The following is a 22,389-nucleotide window of genomic DNA, read 5'->3' as shown; positions in this document are numbered from 1 at the left end:
AGTCTTTACTTTGTGCAATGTAATCTTTAATAGGTGCAAAAAGAGACGTGGTGTTCCTTGTTGATGGGTCAAGGGGTGCAGCCTCAGAGTTCAACAATGTGAAATCGCTGATTGAACGGATTGTAGCTACAATGGATGTCAGTCCAGACACCACACGTGTAGCTGTAGTCCAGTACAGTGAAGATCCCAAGGTGGAATTCTTGTTAAATGCCCACTCCACCAAAGAAGAGGTGCAAAGCGCTGTGAGGAGAATTCGACCAAAAGGTGGATCATCAGTAAACACCGGTAATGCCCTGGAGTATGTGTCTAAGAATATATTTACCAGGCCATCTGGAAGTCGTATAGAAGAACAAGTTCCACAGTTTCTTATTGTAGCCTCTTCTGGTCCTTCATCTGATGACGTTGGAGAAGGAGCAAGAACAGTTAAAGAGTCTTCAGTGTTTCCTTTTGTGATTGGAAAAAACATTGACAATGATGAGGCCAGGAAAATAACTTTTGGCCAAGATTATACATATTCTGTTTCTAGTTTCCAAGAATTGCCATCAGTGGAACAAAGATTGCTTTCAAGTGTCACTCGCCTGGATCAAAATCAAATAACTGAGATCATTTTAAGACAATCAGGAACGACTGCAGGTAATAATTTTATAAAATTGTAAGTTACCCCAAATGAGTATTTTCCACATTACTTATTAGTAATTCTTCTCATATAAATTGAAGAACATTTACAAACATTGAAAATAAAACTTTACTTTTAGCACATAGCTTCCAATAAAACAATTTTTTCATGAAAAACATGCTCAAACAAGGTTTGTGTGCATAAACAGAAAAATATTTTTTTGTACTTTCATAACAAGGGCTCCTGTGTTCTCTATGAGAAAGACGCAGTCAGACATTTCTGGCGGCTTTTCTCTGAGAGAACAAGAAGATTGCCAGCCCGAAATCATCTTGCTGGATTCTTATCTCCCCCGAACATCATTTCTTGTTGCCTACAAGCACATATACACATTAAAATGACACCGGTGTTTGTCTGATGTTAGTCTAATATGTATGGGGACCTTAGATCAAAGATTTAAAACATTACTTTACAATGCAAAGACACAGCCCAATTTTGCATGTTCATACATAAAACATAATGGGGTAGATTAATATTGACCTAAATAATGACAGCTTAGAACCAGACCAGTCAGGCAGGAGATGCATCAAACATATCACAGTGGCTCATGGTCTATCTTGTTAAACATGAGACATTTTCCGTTTCGTCTCTTGGTTGACTCACTTTAGGATATTTTTTTCAAAAATTTTGGGGCATGTTAATTATGTAATAAACACACTTTTTATAGACATTGTCCACTAAGGCAGAAAGTGTCCGAAATCTATTGAAGTCCATTCCAGTTTATTGCAAATCAAACCAAAATTTTGATGCTTATTTTATTAAATTTCCTCTAATAATAAAGATTAACCAAAGTGGGGGTTGAAGGGACAGAAATAGATTTAGCAATGGAGTAACTAAAAGATTATTATTATTATTATTATTTATTATTATAGCGCCATTTATTCCATGGCGCTTTACATGTGAGGGGTATACATAATAAAACAAGTACAATAATCTTGAAAAATACAAGTCACAACTGGTACAGGAGGAGAGAGGAAAAGATGTAAATGAATACAAATAATTATTATTTACTACATATTAATACTTAGTACTATAATTTGTAAGTTATCATCTTAAAGAGGTATTACCACCAAAAATATCCACAAGAAAAGTGATAAATGACTTATACTTGAGGAAACCCCATGATCACTACAAAGAGGGTTTAAGCCTTCAGTTCTTTCTCCCTTCTTGAATGAAGTCTGCTTCATTCATTGGTATTAACAATTGGTTAACTCTTCCAGTCCCATAAGTAATGAGTAGAGCTGCATTGCATATATTTGATTATGCCTCACGAGACCCCAGCTTTAATAACTGGTAGGGGTACCAGCGGGATGACCTTTGGTAATCCAAAATTTAGCAGAACTTATCCCATGGATGACGATAAATAGTTATGAGTAAATTAGCAAAAATTCACATTGGTCAGTTTGCTTGGCTTTGGCTAAAAAATGTGATTTGCATTAAGCTTATTCAATGCAACTCAAAAGTGCCTTATACTCTGAGGTTACACTAGAAAATAATAAAGTCATCCTGAACATAGTGAAGGAAAAAGAGAATATCATCTGCCCTTGACACAGGAGTAGGTGGAGACAGTGGAGGACCAAGAGGGTAGTTGTGGCGCATGGACAGGTAAACAGATTTTTGTTTTTTAAAATGTAAACCATTTTCCAGGTCTTATATAATCAAGTAAAATGGCAGACATCATATTTCATATTTGGGGTAATCCTACATTTTTATAAAACTCAAAATTAATGAAATTTGCTTTTCACGGACTTACTCATCTCTAGTGATAAATATCTATGATGGTAGAATATAATACATGAAATGGTTTCTCTATTTTCAAATTCCATATTTCTCTTTTTCTATAGATTCAGATCCTGATAGACGGGATGTTGTCTTCCTGATTGACAGTTCAACAAAAACTGGTGCCGATGGCACTGCTAACATTCGGGATTTCATCTTGAAAGTTGTACAGAACTTTGAGATCGCACCTAATAAAGTGAGGGTAGGCTTGGTTCAGTTCAGTAACAATCCTACTACAGAGTTTCTTCTGAAGACCTACATGAACAAGCCTGCCTTGATTCAAAACATTCGTCGTCTGCGAAACAAAGGAGGGGAGCCACTGAATATTGGAAAAGCTCTAGATTTTGTAACAAAAAATCATTTTGTAAAATCAGCTGGGAGCAGAATAGAAGAAGGTGTGCCACAATATCTGGTACTTCTAACCGGGGGCAAGTCTGAAGATGACGTTACTGGAGCTGCTAGATTACTTGGAACTAGTAGGATCAGATCTCTTGCTGTAGCCAGTGGCAGTGCTGACAGAGATGAAGTGCAACGCATTGTGTCAGACCCACGCTATCTCTTCACTGTCAGGGAATTTAAGGACCTATCGAACATCGAAAATGTCTTATTCAGGTCATTTACAAGTCCTGTTGATCCAACTTTACCACCATCACAACCAGAACTGCCAATCAGTAAGTATTCAACTTTAGCATATGCAGTAACAAGTGCTATCCAGGACTTTTATTATTGTTGTGTATGGGACTAAGTACCTGCCTGTTCTGTACTGGGACGATCTAGCTGAACCGGCCATTTCACCTATCGTCAACAAAGCAGATCTTTCTCTTTTGCTCGGCAGGGCATCACTGCGCACATCATGCTGATTGACAGCTGGCTCCTCAGCCAATAATAAAAGTCCTTACTAACCCCTTTAAGTATGCAACTGACAATGTATTGTACAACACTACCTCACAAGGGATCTTTAAAGGGAATATGTTAGCAAGTTTATGCTATCTCATCTGGGAGCAGCATAATGTAGAAAAAAAGACCCTGATTCCAACAATGCATCACTTAGCTTACTGGGTACAGCAGTTGTGACGCAATCAGAGTTCTTGGATACAGCTTGAAACAGAGCTGAAAAGCTGCCCTCACCCCCGCCAGGCTCCCTATGTACACAGTGTATGGACAGTGAGCTGCTTATCACAGAAAGGAGCGTGGTTGGACCAGCAGTTATGTGAGCTGTAGTCGAGCAGTTATAATCTCATCGTGTTAACACTTGATAACAGCACACAGCCTAATAAGTTACACATCACTGAATTCTGTCTTTCAGTCTCTATTTCCCGCTGTCTTAAGATTACATAGCAAAAACGTGCTTACAGATTCCCTTTAAGGAATGTAAGAGTCATTGTGATTGAATTGCCTATGTTGGAAAAGCTTCCATTGCAAATCATCTAATATTCCAAATGATTATTGATTATTAGCAGTAATTCCAAAGATAAAATTGTATAATATATTCAATGTAAAATGGTAAAATATGCAGAAATCATAGTATTTTCAGCATTTATACCAAACTATGTTTTAACTCCATTTTTAAGCTGCAGTTTGGTCTGTAGTGTAAAGGTGCGACTGCTACAGATTTGTCACATCCAACCTTTCCACAAATTTAGTTACAGACTCAGATTTCAGACATTACCAATTTGATCCAGTCTCACAAAAACACATAGAATAAAAATCGACACAGTGACAAAAAGTACACCCCAGTGCCAACTTTAAGAACAGTTCCACTTGTATATATTTTTCATACAAAGTTTGGGGTTTGGCAACGCAACAATATGTCTTGTAACTCTACTTTATGATAGCAAAAACTACTCCTACTGCCAGCGGGGAGTGCCTTCTGCAATCATTTCTATTTTTATATGTAAAATACAAATGGATCATAACAGTCGTAATCTCACTGTAATGTTTCAGATGGAAAGAAAGAAGCCGACATTGTTTTCCTTGTCGATGGCTCCATGAACTTGGGACGGGACAATTTTAAAGAGGTTCTTGAGTTTGTATCTGGAATAGCTGATGCCCTTGTGGAGGAAGAGGGAGCGATTCAAATTGGACTGGCTCAGTTCAACTCAGATGTGACCGATGAGTTTTTCCTCAGAGAATACAAGACCAGCGAAGAAATCATGGAGGCTGTATCAAAATCCGAGTATAAAGGAGGCCGCGTGGCCAATCTGGGCTCAGCTATTCGCCATTTGCAGGATAAACACTTTGTAAAAGCAGCCGGCAGTAGAATTGACACCAACGTTCCACAAATTGCTTTCATTGTCACTGGAGCAAAGTCAGTCAGTGATGGCCAAGCTGCGGCACAAGCTTTGTCCGGTAGGGGAGTCAAAGTGTTTGCAATCGGTGTGGGAAGCATAGATGTTGATGAAGTTTCCAAGATAACAAGTGATGCACCGAGTGCTTTCCGAGTGCCTATTGTCCAACAGCTTTCAGAGCTGAACGAACAGATTTTGATAACTCTTGAAACTGCTCTGCAAAAAAGGAGTGTTTGTCCAGGTGTTGTAGATGGTGTCAGGGGTAGGTACCCTCTTATTTTCAGTTTTCATACATATTCATTCATTATTACAGTTGATAGCTATGATATGATTTATACCAGGTAGACACATACAGAAACTAAGCCATGTGTAAGGACAGTATATGTGCCCATTCAGTACGGTAATGTCTCTGTGAAAGATATGGCTGCATGGAGGTAGACATGGGCTTCCGTACTTTTTGGGCTCCAGAAGTTGCACCAACTGTGTATCCACCCCTATTTAATAGTATAAACTATTAGGCGATGTGATTAATCCACCATTATAGAGCAAAACTACCAGGTAAAGCACATACTACTCAGCAAAACCACCATGGTGCCTAGCACCCCACCGATCAATATGTCATTACATTCTGTGATGGGAATAATTATAATCCTATTACGGTTGAACTGTTTCTCATTATCTTAAACGAATAGAAGTTCAATATGCTCTTAAAAACTATCAACATTTCTATTTACTTGGTATTAAATATACTCACAATTCTCATGAATGGAGGATTTTTAATTTTGTTGTTTACTGCTTATTGCCTAGGGAACCAGAAAACATTGCAGTCTACCAGTAGTGGCAAAACATGTGCAGCAATAACAAACTCTTTTCAATAAGGTTTGTAAGCACTGCTCTGAAGCTGCCCAGATCACTGGACGGCTCTGTTACCTCCAAATCTTGCCAGCTTCAGTGCAACTGTGCTTCTCTTCCAGTGTTGCAGAGGCAAGCTGCCACTGATTGCAGCATCAGAGAACTCACAATTTCGTCCAGGGGACAACAATGCTGAACTTTTAAGCAAGCTGCATCTGACCATCCCCTAGGGAGCAGTAAACTGGAAGGCTGGGGGTGGTGGACACCTTCAAAAAATGATGAGAACATCACTTGAAGTTTTTAGAGAAGAATATTGAAGTGTATAATGTTTTAGCTAGAAGCCTAGAAAAGTTTTTGTTATTTCACCGCTGGAGTGGCGGTACTGATGTAAGTTATCTGCCCCTAGTAATATTACCAGCCACCGTCTTCTTCTTTTCTCAGCACCACTTCAGTGGTCTTCTGCTGTTTGTGACCTGCCGAATCGCTCCAATATTCACTGGGTGAGCCGGAGGCCACTTCTCAATGTAAACCTATGAGAGGCAGGATGAGGCCAGAAGAGGTTCTCATAGATTTACATTGAGAGCTTATGACAGTCCGGAGCTGCGATCACAAGATGGCGGCACTGGGAAGAGCTGAAGATGGCAGCCTGCGAGTCTTTTACTAAGGACAGGGAGCTTACATTGGCAATACCACTCTGACACCGAAATAAAAAAAAAATTCTGCTGCTTTAATTAATATTCCTTTTTTTATTGCAGTGAACTAACATTAATGTTAGTACGATTTCATTCTATAGATACTTCATTCAGTAGACACAATTTATGGAAATGTTATCGGGGGGGGCACTTCTACCTGAAAAGCAGGTGCCTTATTATAAGCTATTGGACTGCAAAGGGCCCATATTAAGTCCTCACACAGGGGCCATATTCTGTCTTTGTTCACCACTGAATTACTCACTTGGTTTTATTTCTATTAGTGGTATAACATTATGATTTATTTGCAGATTGTAACCTGGAAGTGATTATTGGATTTGATTCGGAAGTTGGCTCTGGGCAAAATCTCTTTAACACTTACAGAGGACTAGAGTCCAAATTAAGGCATATACTGGAACGTATTTCCAACATGCAGAAAATTAGCTGCAGTGGCGACAAGAAGCCTACAGTGAAAGTTGCCACTTTATCTCAAGGAAGAACAGGTCCAGTCGAGGCATTTGATTTTTCAGAATATCGTCAAGAGCTGGCTGAAAAAATCCTTGCAATGGGCACACGGGGACCTTATGTGTTGAGTAGTCAAACTCTGCAAACATATTTAAACAAATTCAAGACCTCTGGAGAAGACAACAGTCTTAAGGTAGAAAAGTTGATATGGGCTTATCAATGCTATGTCATCTTGTTTGCCATAACAACCAAATCAGATAAAGTTTTAATGTTCAACCATCACGACCCTTCTGCATAACAGACCAATGCCCTTCCACCATATTCCTCTTTCCTACCATCATTGGAAAAAAGACTGTTCTCTCCAAGTCATAACTTATGACTCATTTGTTTGACCCTTTTCCATCGTAACTCCTCCCTACCCTCAGCATTCTGTTTTTCCCATCTCTTCATCTTTTCTAATTTAAAATGTCAACTCAGTACTCAGAAAAATGCCTTGTTCCGTCCTCAGTGACGGAAAAATAAAAATATTACGAATCTCGGAAATCGGCGACACAAGAAAATTTTTTTTTACAAGTTTTGGAAGCTTTTTTAACAACTAAAATGCAGAAATACCTTGTAAGTTTTGTAATGCTGTAATCATACTGACCGAGAGAATCATGTTTTCAGGCCATTTTTACCACATAATGAATGCTAAAAAAGCAAAACATAAAAAACAGGAAATGGCAAAATTGCATTCTTTTTTTGCAGCTTTGCAATATGTTTGCTTAATTTTCGAAACATTATATATAATTATATAAAAAGTGTACTTTAAAATTACAACTCGACCCACAAAAACAAGCCCTCATTTGGCTGTGTCAATTGGAGAATAAAAAAGTTATGGCTCTTGGAACAGAGGAAGGAAAAATGAAAGCACAAAAATGAAAGATGTCTGGTTATTGAAAAAGTGGTTAAAAAAGGAGTTAAAAAATATAGATCTCTTGCAATGTGCATGGCTTTCATACTCACATATTCATTTCACGGTACCTTGTCGTATAAATCAGAGTCTGTAGAGATTTTATGGAGAGTTTACAGTAGTTTGTTTTATGTACAGGTTATTATCCACATAACAGATGGTGCTGATGTAAGCATGTCAGAACTTCAGAAAGCATCTTTATCACTGCAAACGGCAGGTAAGCAGCGGTTTACGAGAGTAGTGGTAGCAACATGATTGTAGCTGATCTTATGTTCTCCTAACATTCATCCTAATCAACTAAAATATGCAGTATAGAACATACGGTAGATTACATTTTACATAAACTTTCCACTTGTTTAAATTACCGGTAAGTCCTATTAGTAAAATATATGGCAGATTGGATATGTACTGGCCAATATAAATTGCTAAATGACAACCTGTGCATGCCTAATATTAATCCAAGTCTAAATAAATATAATTAAATGTATTACTCAAATAGAAATTTCAAGTTGTTTATGTGTCAGTAGAGTGTGATATCAGCTATGGTGTGAGGTTCTCACCACCATTCAAAGTACCCTCAGGGGTTAACTAACAAATATAGCTTGGAGGGGTCCCCAAATATTAAAACATAACCTTGAATCAATTACTAAAATAACAAATATCACAAACAAACCAAATAAAGTGCTCGTGTAAACTAGTGCTCATTAAAAATGGTTTGGTCTCACCACTGTTGACGGAAAAATGATCCAAGCCTCCTTCCGGAAGTACCTCGCCGAGAAAAAGATCCACGCACACAAAGAAAAAGGGGACTATATATGGGGAGAGAGACATAAGCGGTATGTAATGATTTCCTAGTCTCCCTGTCGTGCCCCAGTATTGCACCTGTCCTAACAAGGACAGGCCCCAAGTGGACCCTATAGTGATACCTCCAATGATATGGAGGTATGGGCATGGGCAGTCACTTTCTCTTACCTGGCACCTTGCCACTGCAGGGCCTTTTTTGACTTACAGGCAGGATTAGTTTTTTCATATTTCCCAAATCTTTATATTAACTCCTCTGATGAATCCCCACCATTGGGGAAGAAACACGTAGGGAGTACTTAGCCGCATATCATTGGCGGTATCACTATAGGGTCCACTTGGGGCCTGTCCTTGTTAGGACAGGAGCAATACTGGGGCACGAGAGGGAGTCTAGGAAATCATTACATACAGCTTATGTCTCTCTCCCCATATATAATCCCCTTTTTCTTTGTGTGTGTGGATCCATTTCTCGGCGAGGTACTTCCGGAAGGAGGCCGGGATCATTTTTCCGTCAACAGTGGTGAGACCAAACCATTTTTGAATGAGCACTGGTTTGCATGAGCACTTTATTTGATTTGTTTGTGATATTTGTCATTTTAAGAATTGATTAAAGGTTATGGTTTAATATGTGGGGACCGCTCCAATCTATATTTGTATGCGTCAGTAGAGGCACCTTTGCAATGAAGTCCTGAGATCACAGCAGCATCAGCGCTAATGTAAGAAGCCAATTCCTCTGTTTCCCATTGTTTCTTCTCTCCATTGAGAGGAGACATAAAAGCAATGTGTATGGTATTGTGAGCTAGAAAGCATGTAGTTAAAAGAAAAAGGAGGGTTGGTACCATGTACAAACACCGATTAGTGACAGGGCTGCAATTTCTTTATAGATGTAAAATAACAGATAATGGACACAATAAACAACTTCCTGTTAGTAAATTATGAGCGAGTAAAGTATTTGGTGGGTAAGGCTTCACATAGGTATTGTATAGGAGAACTTGAATATTGTACCCAACAAAAATGTCAGTTTGTTTGTTAATCTAAATAGGCAACTTTGCAATAAAGTCCTGTGATCACAGCAGCATCAGCACCAATTGAAGAAGAAAAAATGTTCTCTTACTCACTGTAATCTCTTTCCCATAACAAGGGACACAAAACAGTGTATAGAGACCTGTAAGATAGAAAGCCTGTAGAAACCATGACTAGATACAGAGCTGCAAATTCTTTACATGTGTAACATGGCAGACATTGAAAACAACAAACAACTTCCTTTTAGTGAATTAGGAGCAGAGTAAACTATTTTTAGCAAAAATAATACAAGCAGGGCGGCACAGTCTCCAGTACGGAGGTTATGACCAGACTGCTACCTCATACTAGGTGCTCGGCAGCGGTGAAAACAGCCATAATATTTCTGACCTCGGGTGCTCCTCAAAATAAAGGAAAGCCAGCTGTGTAGTCCAAATATAAGAAAGAAGATAAGGGCACTCACCGGTCTTCTTGAAATACAAAACTTTTATTGGCAACACATCCAGATAAAATTCATGGCCGGGAAAGACGGAGCCGAAGCTCTGGTGAGCAGGGGAGAACAAGGACGACGGCCGTTTCGCGCAAGCACAGCGCAAAACGGCCGTCGTCCTTGTTCTCCCCTGCTCACCAGAGCTTCGGCTCCGTCGTTCCTGGCCATGAATTTTATCTGGATGTGTTGCCAATAAAAGTTTTGTATTTCAAGAAGACCGGTGAGTGCCCTCATCTTCTTTCTTATATTTGGACTAAACTATTTTTAGGAAACTGCTTCACATGGTTACTGCAAAAAAGGACTAGAATATCTCACCCAAACAGAAATGTCAGGTTGTTTGTGTGTTAGTAGATGCAGCTAATAGCTGCTAGCTATGTAATGAAGGCCTGGGATCACAGCAGCATCAGCACTAATTTAGTTAGATCATTTCTCTCTTTTTCATTGTACGTTAATTTCTCTCCCAAAAGAAGGGACAGGAAACAGTGTCTAGAGTATTTGTTGAAAGCTTGAGAATTTAGTAATTGAAATAAAAGTTTCGCAAAACATCACAGTTATAGTCATCCGCTATAATACGTGCTACTTGAAGATGTAATATAAAGTTTATTACATAATGTGCTGATCTTGACTTTAAAATGTGTCTATAGGAGTTAGAGCTTTGCTTTTTGTGGGAATGGAAAGCACCCCCAAATTTGACCAAATAATGCAGCTAGAATTTGGCAGAGGATTCACATACAATAACCCACTGAGATTAAACCGTGTGGATCTGGATTACGAGATCATTGAAGAACTGGTGAGTTCTGCTGTTGTCTTGCAGCGGTCGGTACAGTAGCACTGTCATATATTATATATACGGTACTTTTATAGCACTGACTAGTAGGAACTCATTTCATGTCTTGTTAACAGGATAACATTGCAGAGAAAGGTTGCTGTGGAGTCCCTTGCAAGTGTTCAGGAGAGAGAGGTGATATTGGATCTCCAGGCGTAACTGGACCAAAGGTAAGATTCAGTTTTTAATGTATAATCAGGAAAAATGAAAATATGCATAAAAAATCCTTGTAAATATTATTAAAAATTTCCATTCTCGGTATATTCCATTTCAGATGAAACTAAGTAAAATGTTGCCATATGTTGTTGTGAACAGGGTAGTTGTTTAGTAGCCTTTTTCAACAGGTAGATCACATTTCCCATGAGTAAAGAACAATCAGTATTAGATCATTCTGTGGTCGTAGAGTGCCATCGTTCTCGGTGGCACGTGTACTGTTTACACAGGATGATGTGCTGCCGAGAATAACCTTTTTAAGCATTTTGCTTGTTCAGCAGTTGAGTGGCAGCCTGTTTACACTGCCTGATTACTGGGAAATGAGCATTGCAGGGAAGACATATTCATGACAATCCTGTAGCATGAATCCAATCCAACCCTTCCTATGGCAGATGTGTTTTTTAACCGTGCTCAGAGCTCTTTGGTAGCACTTCTTTCCATTTAACCTTTGAAAACCCATTAACATTTAGAATGGAGGTATTGCTGTCAAATGAACAGCTACATAAGGTGTATGGATAGTACAATGGGCAGACTAGCAAAAGAAATAAATAACTTACTTACTCACATTCTTTGCGTCAGTTTATAAATAAGGGATTTAAAGCATGGTAAAGTTTTGATATTAATGTGAAATTTATGTCTTTGTTTTTTAGGGTGCGCCAGGTCTCAAGGGTCACCAAGGCTTCCCAGGTGAAGAAGGCGGACCTGTAAGTAATGCCATTAATCTGTTTCTCATATATTTCAATCCATTTACAATGGATATTAAATTAAAAAATGAGATATGAAGATATAAATATAAACACAAATTTACCAAAACCTATATACACATTGTGTTTTATGCCTTAGGGAGAGCGTGGTCCACCTGGTACAAATGGAACACAAGGTTTTCGAGGATGCCCAGGTCAAAGAGGGTTCAAGGTACGAGATCATTTTCTTCTTGCATCTGCAGATTTGCTTTTCAAACTTACAATTTTTTTTAAACTTAGACAAATTGTGTTTTTTGTCTTTGTTCTAGGGTTCTCGTGGATTCTCTGGGGACAAGGTAACAGAATCTCCACAATAGCATCTTAACTGTATCTCCAAGTTGTGTAGGTTATACAACACATGTTCCTTCTTGGAAGAAAACATATTTACAGAATAACCAACACACATCATCATTTTGGCTCACAGTTAATGAACATACGCTAGCTTGTACATGAGATTTTGTTTATTGATATAAGGCCAGGGCTACACGGTGCTTGTAACTGTGAGACATAGACACCCACAACCCAACAGTTGCCAAAAAAACAACCCTACTATATCTCTGCTCATCCACATTCACTATAATTAGATGTGACAGGTAGCACAACATCTGCAATCTTAATCTCATAATGGAAAGTTATACAAAGGATGGGTAATATCTTGCAGATATGAGGAAGGCTGACCATTGGCCAACCTTCCTATCTGAAGAACGGGGCTCTGAAATATCATGTTGGAATGGCAGATGCGAACCTTGTCTCCTTTTATTCTCTACGGGGCTGTTGTAGATGGTGGAGTACAGCTCTCAGTTATCTCCAGCAGTTCAATAGATAACGAAAGGAGATATGGCGGTCATGAACTGTCACCTCTCCATTTTGATGGCACATCTCAGAACCCGTGTCTTTTGAATAGGTCATAGCTTTTAATGTTGGCCATAGCCCCTAGTTTTTGCACATCCACAAGTCCCTGCATAGCATGCTACAGAGTTACTTAGTGTTCTAGGTTAAGTTAAAAGAGTAAAAGAGTAGTAGCATTTTGCCATTTCTCTATTTTATATCACACATGTGCATAAATCAATCTCACATAATGTATTAATGTATCATTTATCCATAGGGTGAAGTAGGAGAAATTGGCCTGGATGGCATTGATGGTGAAGATGTAAGTTGGATACATGGTTGCGTTTAGTATATCTCTTACCATTCACTAAAAGAAGTTAGTTACCGTAGCTATGTATATGTTGGTGGAATAGTTACATAATGACCTTTGAAAGTCTACAGAGTTAAATATTAATTATTGATATTAGATATGAGATTAATTGATATATGACTGGTTGTAGGGAAAGGACTATAACCGATCTGGCCACCAATTTGTTTTAGTAGATGGGATAAAGGGATAAATGCTTGAGATAGGAATGACCCCTTAATTTCATGTAGCCATTAGAGTTGCGTAAAAGAGAGCAATTCATCCATTTATGTGTAATGTACAGTCATTTATACACATTATTGTACATATATATATGCCAAGCAAAGGGCGAGATAAAGTGTCCAATCTTCCATTTTAGGGTAAGAGGGGTACCCCTGGATCTGCAGGAGACAGAGGCAGCCAAGGGCCACGGGTGAGTAATTTTGGTCTCTCCTTCAGTAAAACACAGTAGTTTCTACAGTTTCTATCACGTCTCTCTGGCGTTAAGGTTTTGTTCACACCAGTCTTAGTGGTATATGTCATGCTTTTGATTGCAATAATAATACAGTGCATGGTATCTTTATTGCTGTCTAAAATCCCCAAATCCTGATGAATCCGGCTGTTTTGGCTACATCATACGCAGACGCCATGACACTAGTCTGGACAAAGTATCAGCACGATAACCTTCTAACATTGGAAGTTTACATTAGAAAGATTTCTCAAAGTATACCTCTGACAGAAGACTGCAACATATGCCACTGTATAAGCTGAGAGTGCCATATGTCCCACATTGGGTCTTATAATAAAAAAAAATAATAATAGTACAATACGGTATGCATATTATTCCAAAGTTTCTGCATAAACAAAATTAAATTAGCTATGTTTTCTATAGAGAAAATGGCAGGCTAATGTATTCAGGTCGGTCGGAGGCCTAAAGAATAATTTATTAGCTTCAATTGGCTATGCGGAGACTTATGAAAACAATTGTCGTATATACCAAGAGTAGGGATGAGAAGACCCGTGGAAGTTCGAGTTTTGGTACCCGACCTGAACTTTATTCCAAAGTCTGGTTTGGGTGCCAGAACTGTTTTCGACCTTGAACCAAACCTGACCCTGATTGAAAAGAATGGAGACCCAAACTTCTGAGCTGGAAAATGATCTCTCTTTCCTCCCCCGTAACTCTAAACATTGCAATGGACTTGCCGTGTTCAGCATTTAGCAGCGGACAGTTACTGTCAGGTACGAACCCCAAACTTTTTCTAACCATGAGCTTTTCTAGTGTATAGGCCAAATATAAGGCTCAAACGTGATTTTTTTCCAGGTCTAGTACATACTTTTGAATACTTTTACTCTGTTTCAAGTACATGCAAAGTTTCACTCTGTGCATCTGACATAATTTTTATTATTATTAACAAATAGGGAGAAAAAGGTCAGAAAGGTTCAAGAGGAGAAAGAGGAGACCAAGGACTACGCGGTGATCCAGTAAGTATGTTGTATACCGTGGGACTTAACGATACATGGACCTGTACTGTGACCTCCTATTCATTTCTGCGGAACATTCAGTGCAATTAGTCTGTATCCATGAATGCCTCCATCATCGTAGATACTATATTCCTTGAGACAGCAATGTCCATGGCTCCTAGGTATGTGTAGCATGGACTCGTTGTGTGTCCACATACAGTACATGCTCTGCCACTTTGGATAATCTGTCCTGTGTTGATAAACTACTGAAGAGACTCCCTGCTAAAAAAAAATGCAACTTGCAGAGGAAACCGTCAGCAAATGTTGAAGTTCTCATTCTGGCTTATGAATAACTGTTCAAAGTGAGGAGACCATGCTCCCCTTATGAAGTCCTGCTTTCCTAATTTGGTATGTAAAAGTGGGTTTTCTTATGTAGACAACCATTAGCACAGTGGCTCAGTGCTTTGCTCTTTGTAGCGCTGCGGTCCTAGGTTCTAATCCTACCAAGGACAACATCTGCAAGGAGTTTGTATGTTCTTCACATGTTTCTGTAGATCTTCTCTGGGTTCTCTGGTTTCCTCCCACAGTCCAAAGACATACTGATAGGGAATTTACATTGTAAGCCCCAACGGGGACAATGATCAAGATATTTGTAAAGTGCTGTGGAATTAGTGGCGTTATATAAGATAGCATAAATAAACTCCTTTAAGTGCAAGTCAGCCAAGCCAAAAGGCATTGGATGTCTCTCTAAGGTTAGCTTAGATTAAAGTTTTTCTAAAGTGCTTCTCTAATTGAAAAAATAATTTCTATGTAAAGTTTTACATCCATCATCATTAGAGGCTTGAACACACAAACACATGACCCCATTCAGCATCACATTTCTGCCAGTATTTTGGCGCGAATACTTGTCAATTAGTGACTTTTTGGATTTGTGACAAATTCATCAAACAGTTTTCGTCTTCATTCAAATTGTTTTTTTGCGGTTTGGTTAGTTTCCTGATTTGTACGTTAACATGGCTTTTTGAGATGCTTTCAACGAATTCATCAAGTACGCCTTTTTTAAAAAGTCAAAAAATTTAGCGCTTTTCTGCTCCAGTTTCCAACCCCAAGTGATTTTATTTAAATCAGATGTTTTGGTTGTATGTTTGCAACACTTTTCCCTCTAAAAAGTTGCAATACCAGTCAGCGACAGAAAAAAAATAAATCTGATGCAAAAAACATCAGTGAAAACCACAAGTCAAAAAAGAAAAGTTACTTAAAAAAACACAAATGATTAATCGGGGCCACAGTGTTTGTGTAGAATTGATCCAAATTGATCCAAAAAGCACATGTGACATACTCAATCTAGCTTTCCTTGGTGAAACATTTCTCTTCCTCAGATCACCTTTTGCATAAAACTGTTTGAAATGTCACAAAATTTAGCAGTGGTGCAAATATTTAGCGACTTTTGGCATTTTAAGATATTTATGGTAAGATATTAGCCAAAGGAGGCAACGCCGAGCATGAATGAAAAACATCATCATAATTTACACCATAAAAGTGTCGTAAATTACTTCCGAAATCTTGCCTCTTAAAGAGATTGACCAACACAGGACAACCCCTGCTTATCAATTCAGGAACTCATCTATAATAAATTCCTGCAGTGGCGCCATTCCAGCAATGTTGGCACCGTTGTTCCCAGTGGTGATGTGACAGTGTTGTGTCATGTGCCGGCTGCAGCCAATAAGCGGCCGCTCATCAGCTGCAGCTCATCAATGTTCTGTCAGGGTGGATGTCCTGGGAGCTGCATCTGACGAGCGGCCACTCATTGGTTGCAGCCAGCACGTGACACAACAAGTCACATCACTCTCTGGGAACAATGGCGCTGATATCTTTGGAATGGCGCCGCTCCAGGAGGTGAGTGTACAATATTTTTTTTTATAAGCGGTCGTGAATTGACTAAGCAGGGGTTGTCCAGAATTGATTTAATGAATTTAGTGCATCCTTGTTCAACAAGTCTCCGTGTCTATTAACCTCTTATAAATCTTAATCTTCATTTTTTGTGCTTTAGGGTGAGCCAGGAACAGACTCTACTCAGAGAGGATCAAGAGGTCCGAAGGGAGAGGCAGGAAGTGTGGTAAAGTATCTCTGATTTCAGTTAATTATGATTATAGAATAAAGGGGTTTTCGGAGAGTACAATATTGATGACCTACCCTTTGGATACAGGAACCAACAAACCATTGATCCAGCCTATGCAGCTGCACGAGAGCCCAAAAGTTATGGGAGCCCACTATTACCTACAAAGCAGCCAGAAACTTCAGTCACATACATAATGGGGTACTCCATGAAGCGCTTATGTTCTGCAATGTGCCCAAATACTGTTCTTGCACATGGACCCTCTTCTGTCTGTGTCTGCAGCTGTTTGGATACATCATCAGTGTCAAATCCGTGAGGTCCAACACTCGACATCCCCACTGATCTGCTATTAGCAGGTCCCATGGTGGCCAGAAGTATGCAGTGTTCGTAGCTGGAGCACCACAACGCTGTTCATCATGTAGTAGCTCTTCTCAGGTGCTGCAACTCTGCACCCATTTCTACAAATGGGAGGTCACCAGCAATACACAAGAATATCCATTACCTATGCTGTGGTGCTCCACCGCCATGCACTGTGTACTTCCAGCCGCTGTGGGACTTACAAACAGCTGATTGGTTGGGGTGTAGGGTTTCAGGCCCCTACCAATCTAATATTGATGAGCAAGCTAAAAGATGGGTCATCAGTATAGTAGTCCTGGACAATTGTAGATCTCTTCGTATAATGGTCATTGGGACTAAAGTATGTTTGTTGTTTCATTTCTGCTGCTTTAAATGGAATCTGTCAGCAGGTTTTTGCTATGGAATCTGAGAACAGCATGATGTAGGGAGAGAGTCCCTGATTGCAGTGATGTATCACTTACTTAGCTGCTTGGTGCAGTTTTGATAGAATTCCTGTTTCCTCTGCTGTATAACCCCACCCACAACCCTGATTAACAGCTTCCTTTGTATACTGCACATTGTCAGCAATCTGTCAATCAGTGATGCGGGTGGGGTCACACAGATAAGCTGGACTAGCTTGCACATGACACCTAGTCCTGGAGTGATATTCTCTTGCTGATAAAATGCTCATTGTATTGAAACTACTGCACGCTGCCTAATAAGTGACACATCACTGGAATCAGGCTCCTATCTTTTGCTGCTCTCAGATTAAATAGCAAAACCTATACTTTGCGCTCTATGCTGGGAAATCTCTCCACATATGTAATATATACACCAAACATAAAGGCCCAATGTTATAAATAATGTGCTGCATGCAATGTGATTTTTTTTGTGGTGACCCACTGTAGAAGAAAGCACAGAAGTCTATACTTTTTATACATTGACAAGCATATGCATAACATCATGCAAACAGAGCGTTACTTGAGTGATAGTGATATATAAGCATACTGAAAACCGTAAAGTAAAGAACTTCAAATGCAACTGTCCTTTGTTGTATAAAATATTACAACTTTTTGAATCTTCAAAAGGGCATTGTGTATTCGCTCGAAATAATTTGACATATGGTTTTCATTGTTTTTCAGTTTCTTACAACAAAGGTCCTTTGATGACTTTGATGATAAAATTATAAAGAATAGTGAAAAAAAGCAGTATGAAGTTCAATCAAGATCTTTCTCCATGGAAAATGATGTATCACAACTTATTTTTTTATTAACAGGGAGAGCCTGGAAGGGATGGTCCTGCAGGACAACCTGGCGGTCCAGGAAAAGCTGTGAGTAACGCATCAATACTATGACGTTTGTGAGAAATTGCATGTGTGAGGAAACACTGGCAGCAAAAAACAAGCTGAGAAGAGAATAAGCTGAAAATAAATTATTAAAGAATGTAACATATATTATATATATAATATTATATACCTATTATTATATTATAGGAGGGTAAGCTAGTAGAAGTTGAAAGATTTGGTTAATATTCTTCAGAGAAGGTAAAGTTGAATGTAACATGTCAACATGATAGGAAAGTCTTGGACTTTATGGACCCTGTGTAACCAGTAACCAGTGTCAGACTAGCTTACCAAGGGCCTACCAGTAAACAACTCCAGGGCCCCACTTTTCAGCTTCATGCAAATATGGCTTTATCCTCATTCACAAATTTATATAGAAATAAACTGGGTTGTTAAAGGGAACCTGTCACCCCGAAAATCGCGGGTGAGGTAAGCCCACCAGCATCAGGGGCTTATCTACAGCATTCTGTAATGCTGTAGATAAGCCCCCGATGTTACCTGAAAGAGGAGAAAAAGACGTTAGATTACTCACCCAGGGGCGGTCCCGCTGCTGGTCCGGTCGGATGGGTGTCTCTGGTCCGCTGCGGCGCCTCCCATCTTCATTCCATGACGTTCTCTTCTGATCTTCAGCCACGGCTCCAGCGCAGGCGTACTTTGTCTGCCCTATTGAAGGCAGAGCAAAGTACTGCAGTGCGCAGGCGCCGGGCCTCTCTGACCTTTCCGGCGCCTGCGCCTCAACAGGGCAGACAAAGTACACCTGCGCCGGAGCCGTGGCTGAAGATCAGAAGAGGACGTCTTGGAATGAAGATGGGAGGCGCCGCAGCGGACCAGAGACGCCCATCCAACTGGACCAGCAGCGGGACCGCCCCTGGGTGAGTATAATCTAACATCTTTTTCTGCTCTTTCAGGTAACATCGGGGGCTTATCTACAGCATTACAGAATGCTGTAGATAAGCCCCTGATGCCGGTGGGCTTACCTCACCCGTGATTTTCAGGGTGACAGGTTCCCTTTAAGTAAATAAGTTGCTGCCTTTGTCTGTACATCGTGAATCGAGTGTATTGTGCCAAGTACTGCTCATATACGAGAGTGATGGCCCACTTCAGCACAGGGGCCCACCAGAGGTTTCTCCTGTGGGCCAGTCCAGACCTGTGTGTCCTTAATGGTTCCGTAGTATGAAACCACTGGATTTTTCATGAATTAACAAACATTTCCAAACCATTCGGTATCAACAATTTTTTCTGGATATTTATAGCAGCATCTAATGCACTATAATATCTCTGACATGAGCATAAGTTCTCTATAATAAAAAGTTGGCATTGGTAATTTCTACAACAGTATTAGCATTTTATTCACTATTATTTTCTTTTGTTTGTTTTTTGTCATAGGGCGGTCCAGGTCGTAGAGGACCTCCTGGGCTTAAGGTAAGTTGGATATTTTACTTTTGATATTTAGTACCCTTTTCTTGCCCAATTATCATGCTGTGTTACTATTTATGCGTAAACATTAGAGATGATCAAATCTTTTGCAATTCAAACTCACCACATTCAATTCATTTTTCCCAAAAATCTGTTTACAAAACTTCCCTGGCTTCCAGTTGCCCTGAAAAGATGTGTCTAAAGGTACCGTCACACTGAACGATATCGCTAGCGATCCGTGACGTTGCAGTGTCCTGGATAGCGATATCGTTCAGTTTGACAGGCAGCAGCGATCTGGATCCTGCTGTGCCATCGTTGGTCGGCGCAGAAAGTCCAGAACTTTATTTCGTCGCTGGACTCCCGCAGACATCGCTGAATCGGCGTGTGTGACGCCGATTCAGTGATGTCTTCACTGGTAACCACGGTAAACATCGGGTTACTAAGCGCAGGGCCGCGCTTAGTAACCCGATGTTTACCCTGGTTACCAGTGTAAATGTAAAAAAAAAAAAACACTACATACTTACATTCCGGTGTCTGTCCTCTCCGGCGCTCTGCTTCTCTGCACTGTGTAAGTGCAGCGGCCGGAAAGCACAGCGGTGACGTCACCGCTGTGCTCTGCTTTCCGGCCGGCGCTTAGTGCAGGAAGCAGAGCGCCGGAGAGGACAGACGCCGGAATGTAAGTATGTAGTGTTTGTTTTTTTTACATTTACGCTGGTAACCAGGGTAAACATCGGGTTACTAAGCGCGGCCCTGCGCTTAGTAACCCGATGCTTACCCTGGTTACCAGGGGACTTCGGCATCGTTGGTAGCTGGAGAGCTGTCTGTGTGACAGCTCTCCAGCGACCACACAGCGATGCAGCAGCGATCGGGATCGTTGTCTAGATTGCTGCAGCGTCGCTTAATGTGACGGTACCTTTACACTCTGAAGTCTATTGGGGCAACAACCCATTTAAAAAAATGAATTAAATTAAAAGATGGTCCCAAAATTGTCTCTCTTCATCATTTGTGATGAGATGGATTGTTCTGTGCAGCATGCTGAATCATACTGACAGTGTCACTGTCAGAGGTAACATCATCCTGCTGAGAGATAAGGCCTGCAGTTTCTCCCCATTAAATCACTTGTTGGAGGCAAGGGAGCTCAATTGTGGCCTGGATTTGTTAGTACTATTGCCCAGATGGCTTATGCCAGTGGTGGTGCATCTGCTGTTGCTAGCGTCTTCCACATTTTTCCCATGGTATGGGTGTTTTTTTCTGTTACACTACCCTGTCCATTTCCATTGCAAATTTTCCTTTTATTATACATTTTGTACAGCACTCTAACTTTTGAGAATCTTTTCAACACTAATTATTCAACTGCTACCACAAAGAATGTAAAAAAAGAACACTAGGTATGTAGGTGCACATAGAAAAATGTTATATTTGTCAGGAGTTCAGGGAAGACCACACAAATGTGCCAGAGGTCTTGTAAGTCTTCTCTGTCTGATACAATCTTTTGCAATGTGGCAAACGAAGGGGGCATTTTTGGGGGGATGTTTCATGCCCATTTCTTCAAATTTGCCCAGACCTGAAAATTTCATAAAATTCCATACAAATTCGATTTGCATCAAATCGATTCACTCATCTATATTGAACATATATTGTCCTACATCTTCTTGTAGGGTAACAGAGGAGGTGCTGGTGCTGCAGGCGGAGTTGGAGAACAAGGTCTGAGGGGTCCTCAGGTAGGCAATGAAGATCATGGTATTTTAGCTGTTATGGCTATTCAGCATTTTACCTTATGTCTATGTGTCTAATCCTTAGGGTCCTCCAGGACAGATTGGTACTCCAGGCACAAGAGGCGAGCAAGGTCTTCCAGGACCAAGAGTAAGATTACATCTGTTATTTTTGCAGCGTACAGTACCCCAACACATATTTAAGGGATAATTAGTTCAATCGATATAAACTAATTCTCTTTTTTTGTAGTAACAACTGTAGTGAGAGTCTGCCAAAATGTATACTCTTCAAATGGCACTAGGGTGGGAAGAATAAGATATGCCATAAACCAAGAAGACTCAGATTAACAGAATCTCCAGAACTCACTTTGAAATTGTAATGAATCCTCTTATCAGAGTTAGACGTGAAGTGATGTTAGATTACTTACATATGTTCACAAGTGCTATTTAAAGAGCCTTAAATAGAGATTACACATGGGGAGAAAATGCTGGAATTAGTCTGATATGAGCTTTCCTCTGACTCATGTATTTGCATTTTGGTATTCTTTTAGGGAGCAGGAGGCACTCCTGGACCTGCTGGGGATCGTGGCAGACCTGGACCACTCGGGCGCAAGGTTTGTATAACCAGCTGTTGTGTTTCCAATGTAAATCATAATCTCTGCTCTCTATTTATAACCCTCTCTAGGTTCGGTATACAGAGAAATTATATCATCTGTTGTTTTTCACATTGTACTTATTGTACTGTTGCACTTAGATTCCTACGACTAAAATGTAATTGAATGAACAAGGATAAAATAACAGACTTGTGAACTGAGAATTGAAGACGTAAATTGTCTTTCTTATATGTTGCTGTGATAAGAGGTCAGATAGGATCTGGGTCTCGGAAGTAAAACAAGGGTCTCACCGGAACCTTAATCCAGTCCTGCTCATCAGCATGCAGCGACCAACTATTAATTATGTTCCTCATTGAGTTCCGTTTTTTTTTATTAGTTTCGGTACTGACTTTCACAGTCCACACAAAAAAGTAGGCATGACATATTA

General features: G+C 39.9%; 1 protein-coding gene across 7 annotated transcripts in view; it reads left to right on the top strand.

Moving 5' to 3' along the window:
* Positions 1-22,389, top strand: part of COL6A3 (collagen type VI alpha 3 chain) — a 158,057-nt gene that overhangs the window by 92,076 nt on the left and 43,592 nt on the right. For all 7 annotated transcript variants that reach the window (XM_069733332.1, XM_069733331.1, XM_069733329.1 and 4 more), the window contains 19 exons: positions 34-633; positions 2,518-3,123; positions 4,397-5,002; positions 6,593-6,939; positions 7,837-7,915; positions 10,654-10,799; positions 10,913-11,005; positions 11,699-11,752; positions 11,892-11,963; positions 12,061-12,087; positions 12,897-12,941; positions 13,345-13,398; positions 14,385-14,447; positions 16,477-16,542; positions 18,155-18,208; positions 19,607-19,642; positions 21,295-21,357; positions 21,437-21,499; positions 21,900-21,962. In XM_069733332.1, the coding sequence (XP_069589433.1) occupies positions 34-633; positions 2,518-3,123; positions 4,397-5,002; positions 6,593-6,939; positions 7,837-7,915; positions 10,654-10,799; positions 10,913-11,005; positions 11,699-11,752; positions 11,892-11,963; positions 12,061-12,087; positions 12,897-12,941; positions 13,345-13,398; positions 14,385-14,447; positions 16,477-16,542; positions 18,155-18,208; positions 19,607-19,642; positions 21,295-21,357; positions 21,437-21,499; positions 21,900-21,962 (3,137 nt within the window). The remainder of the gene's footprint in view (positions 1-33; positions 634-2,517; positions 3,124-4,396; positions 5,003-6,592; positions 6,940-7,836; positions 7,916-10,653; positions 10,800-10,912; positions 11,006-11,698; positions 11,753-11,891; positions 11,964-12,060; positions 12,088-12,896; positions 12,942-13,344; positions 13,399-14,384; positions 14,448-16,476; positions 16,543-18,154; positions 18,209-19,606; positions 19,643-21,294; positions 21,358-21,436; positions 21,500-21,899; positions 21,963-22,389) is intronic.

The sequence above is a fragment of the Ranitomeya imitator genome, chromosome 7, assembly GCF_032444005.1.
Source record: "Ranitomeya imitator isolate aRanImi1 chromosome 7, aRanImi1.pri, whole genome shotgun sequence".
Lineage (NCBI taxonomy): Eukaryota > Metazoa > Chordata > Amphibia > Anura > Dendrobatidae > Ranitomeya > Ranitomeya imitator.
This window is presented reverse-complemented; position numbering and strand designations above follow the sequence as displayed.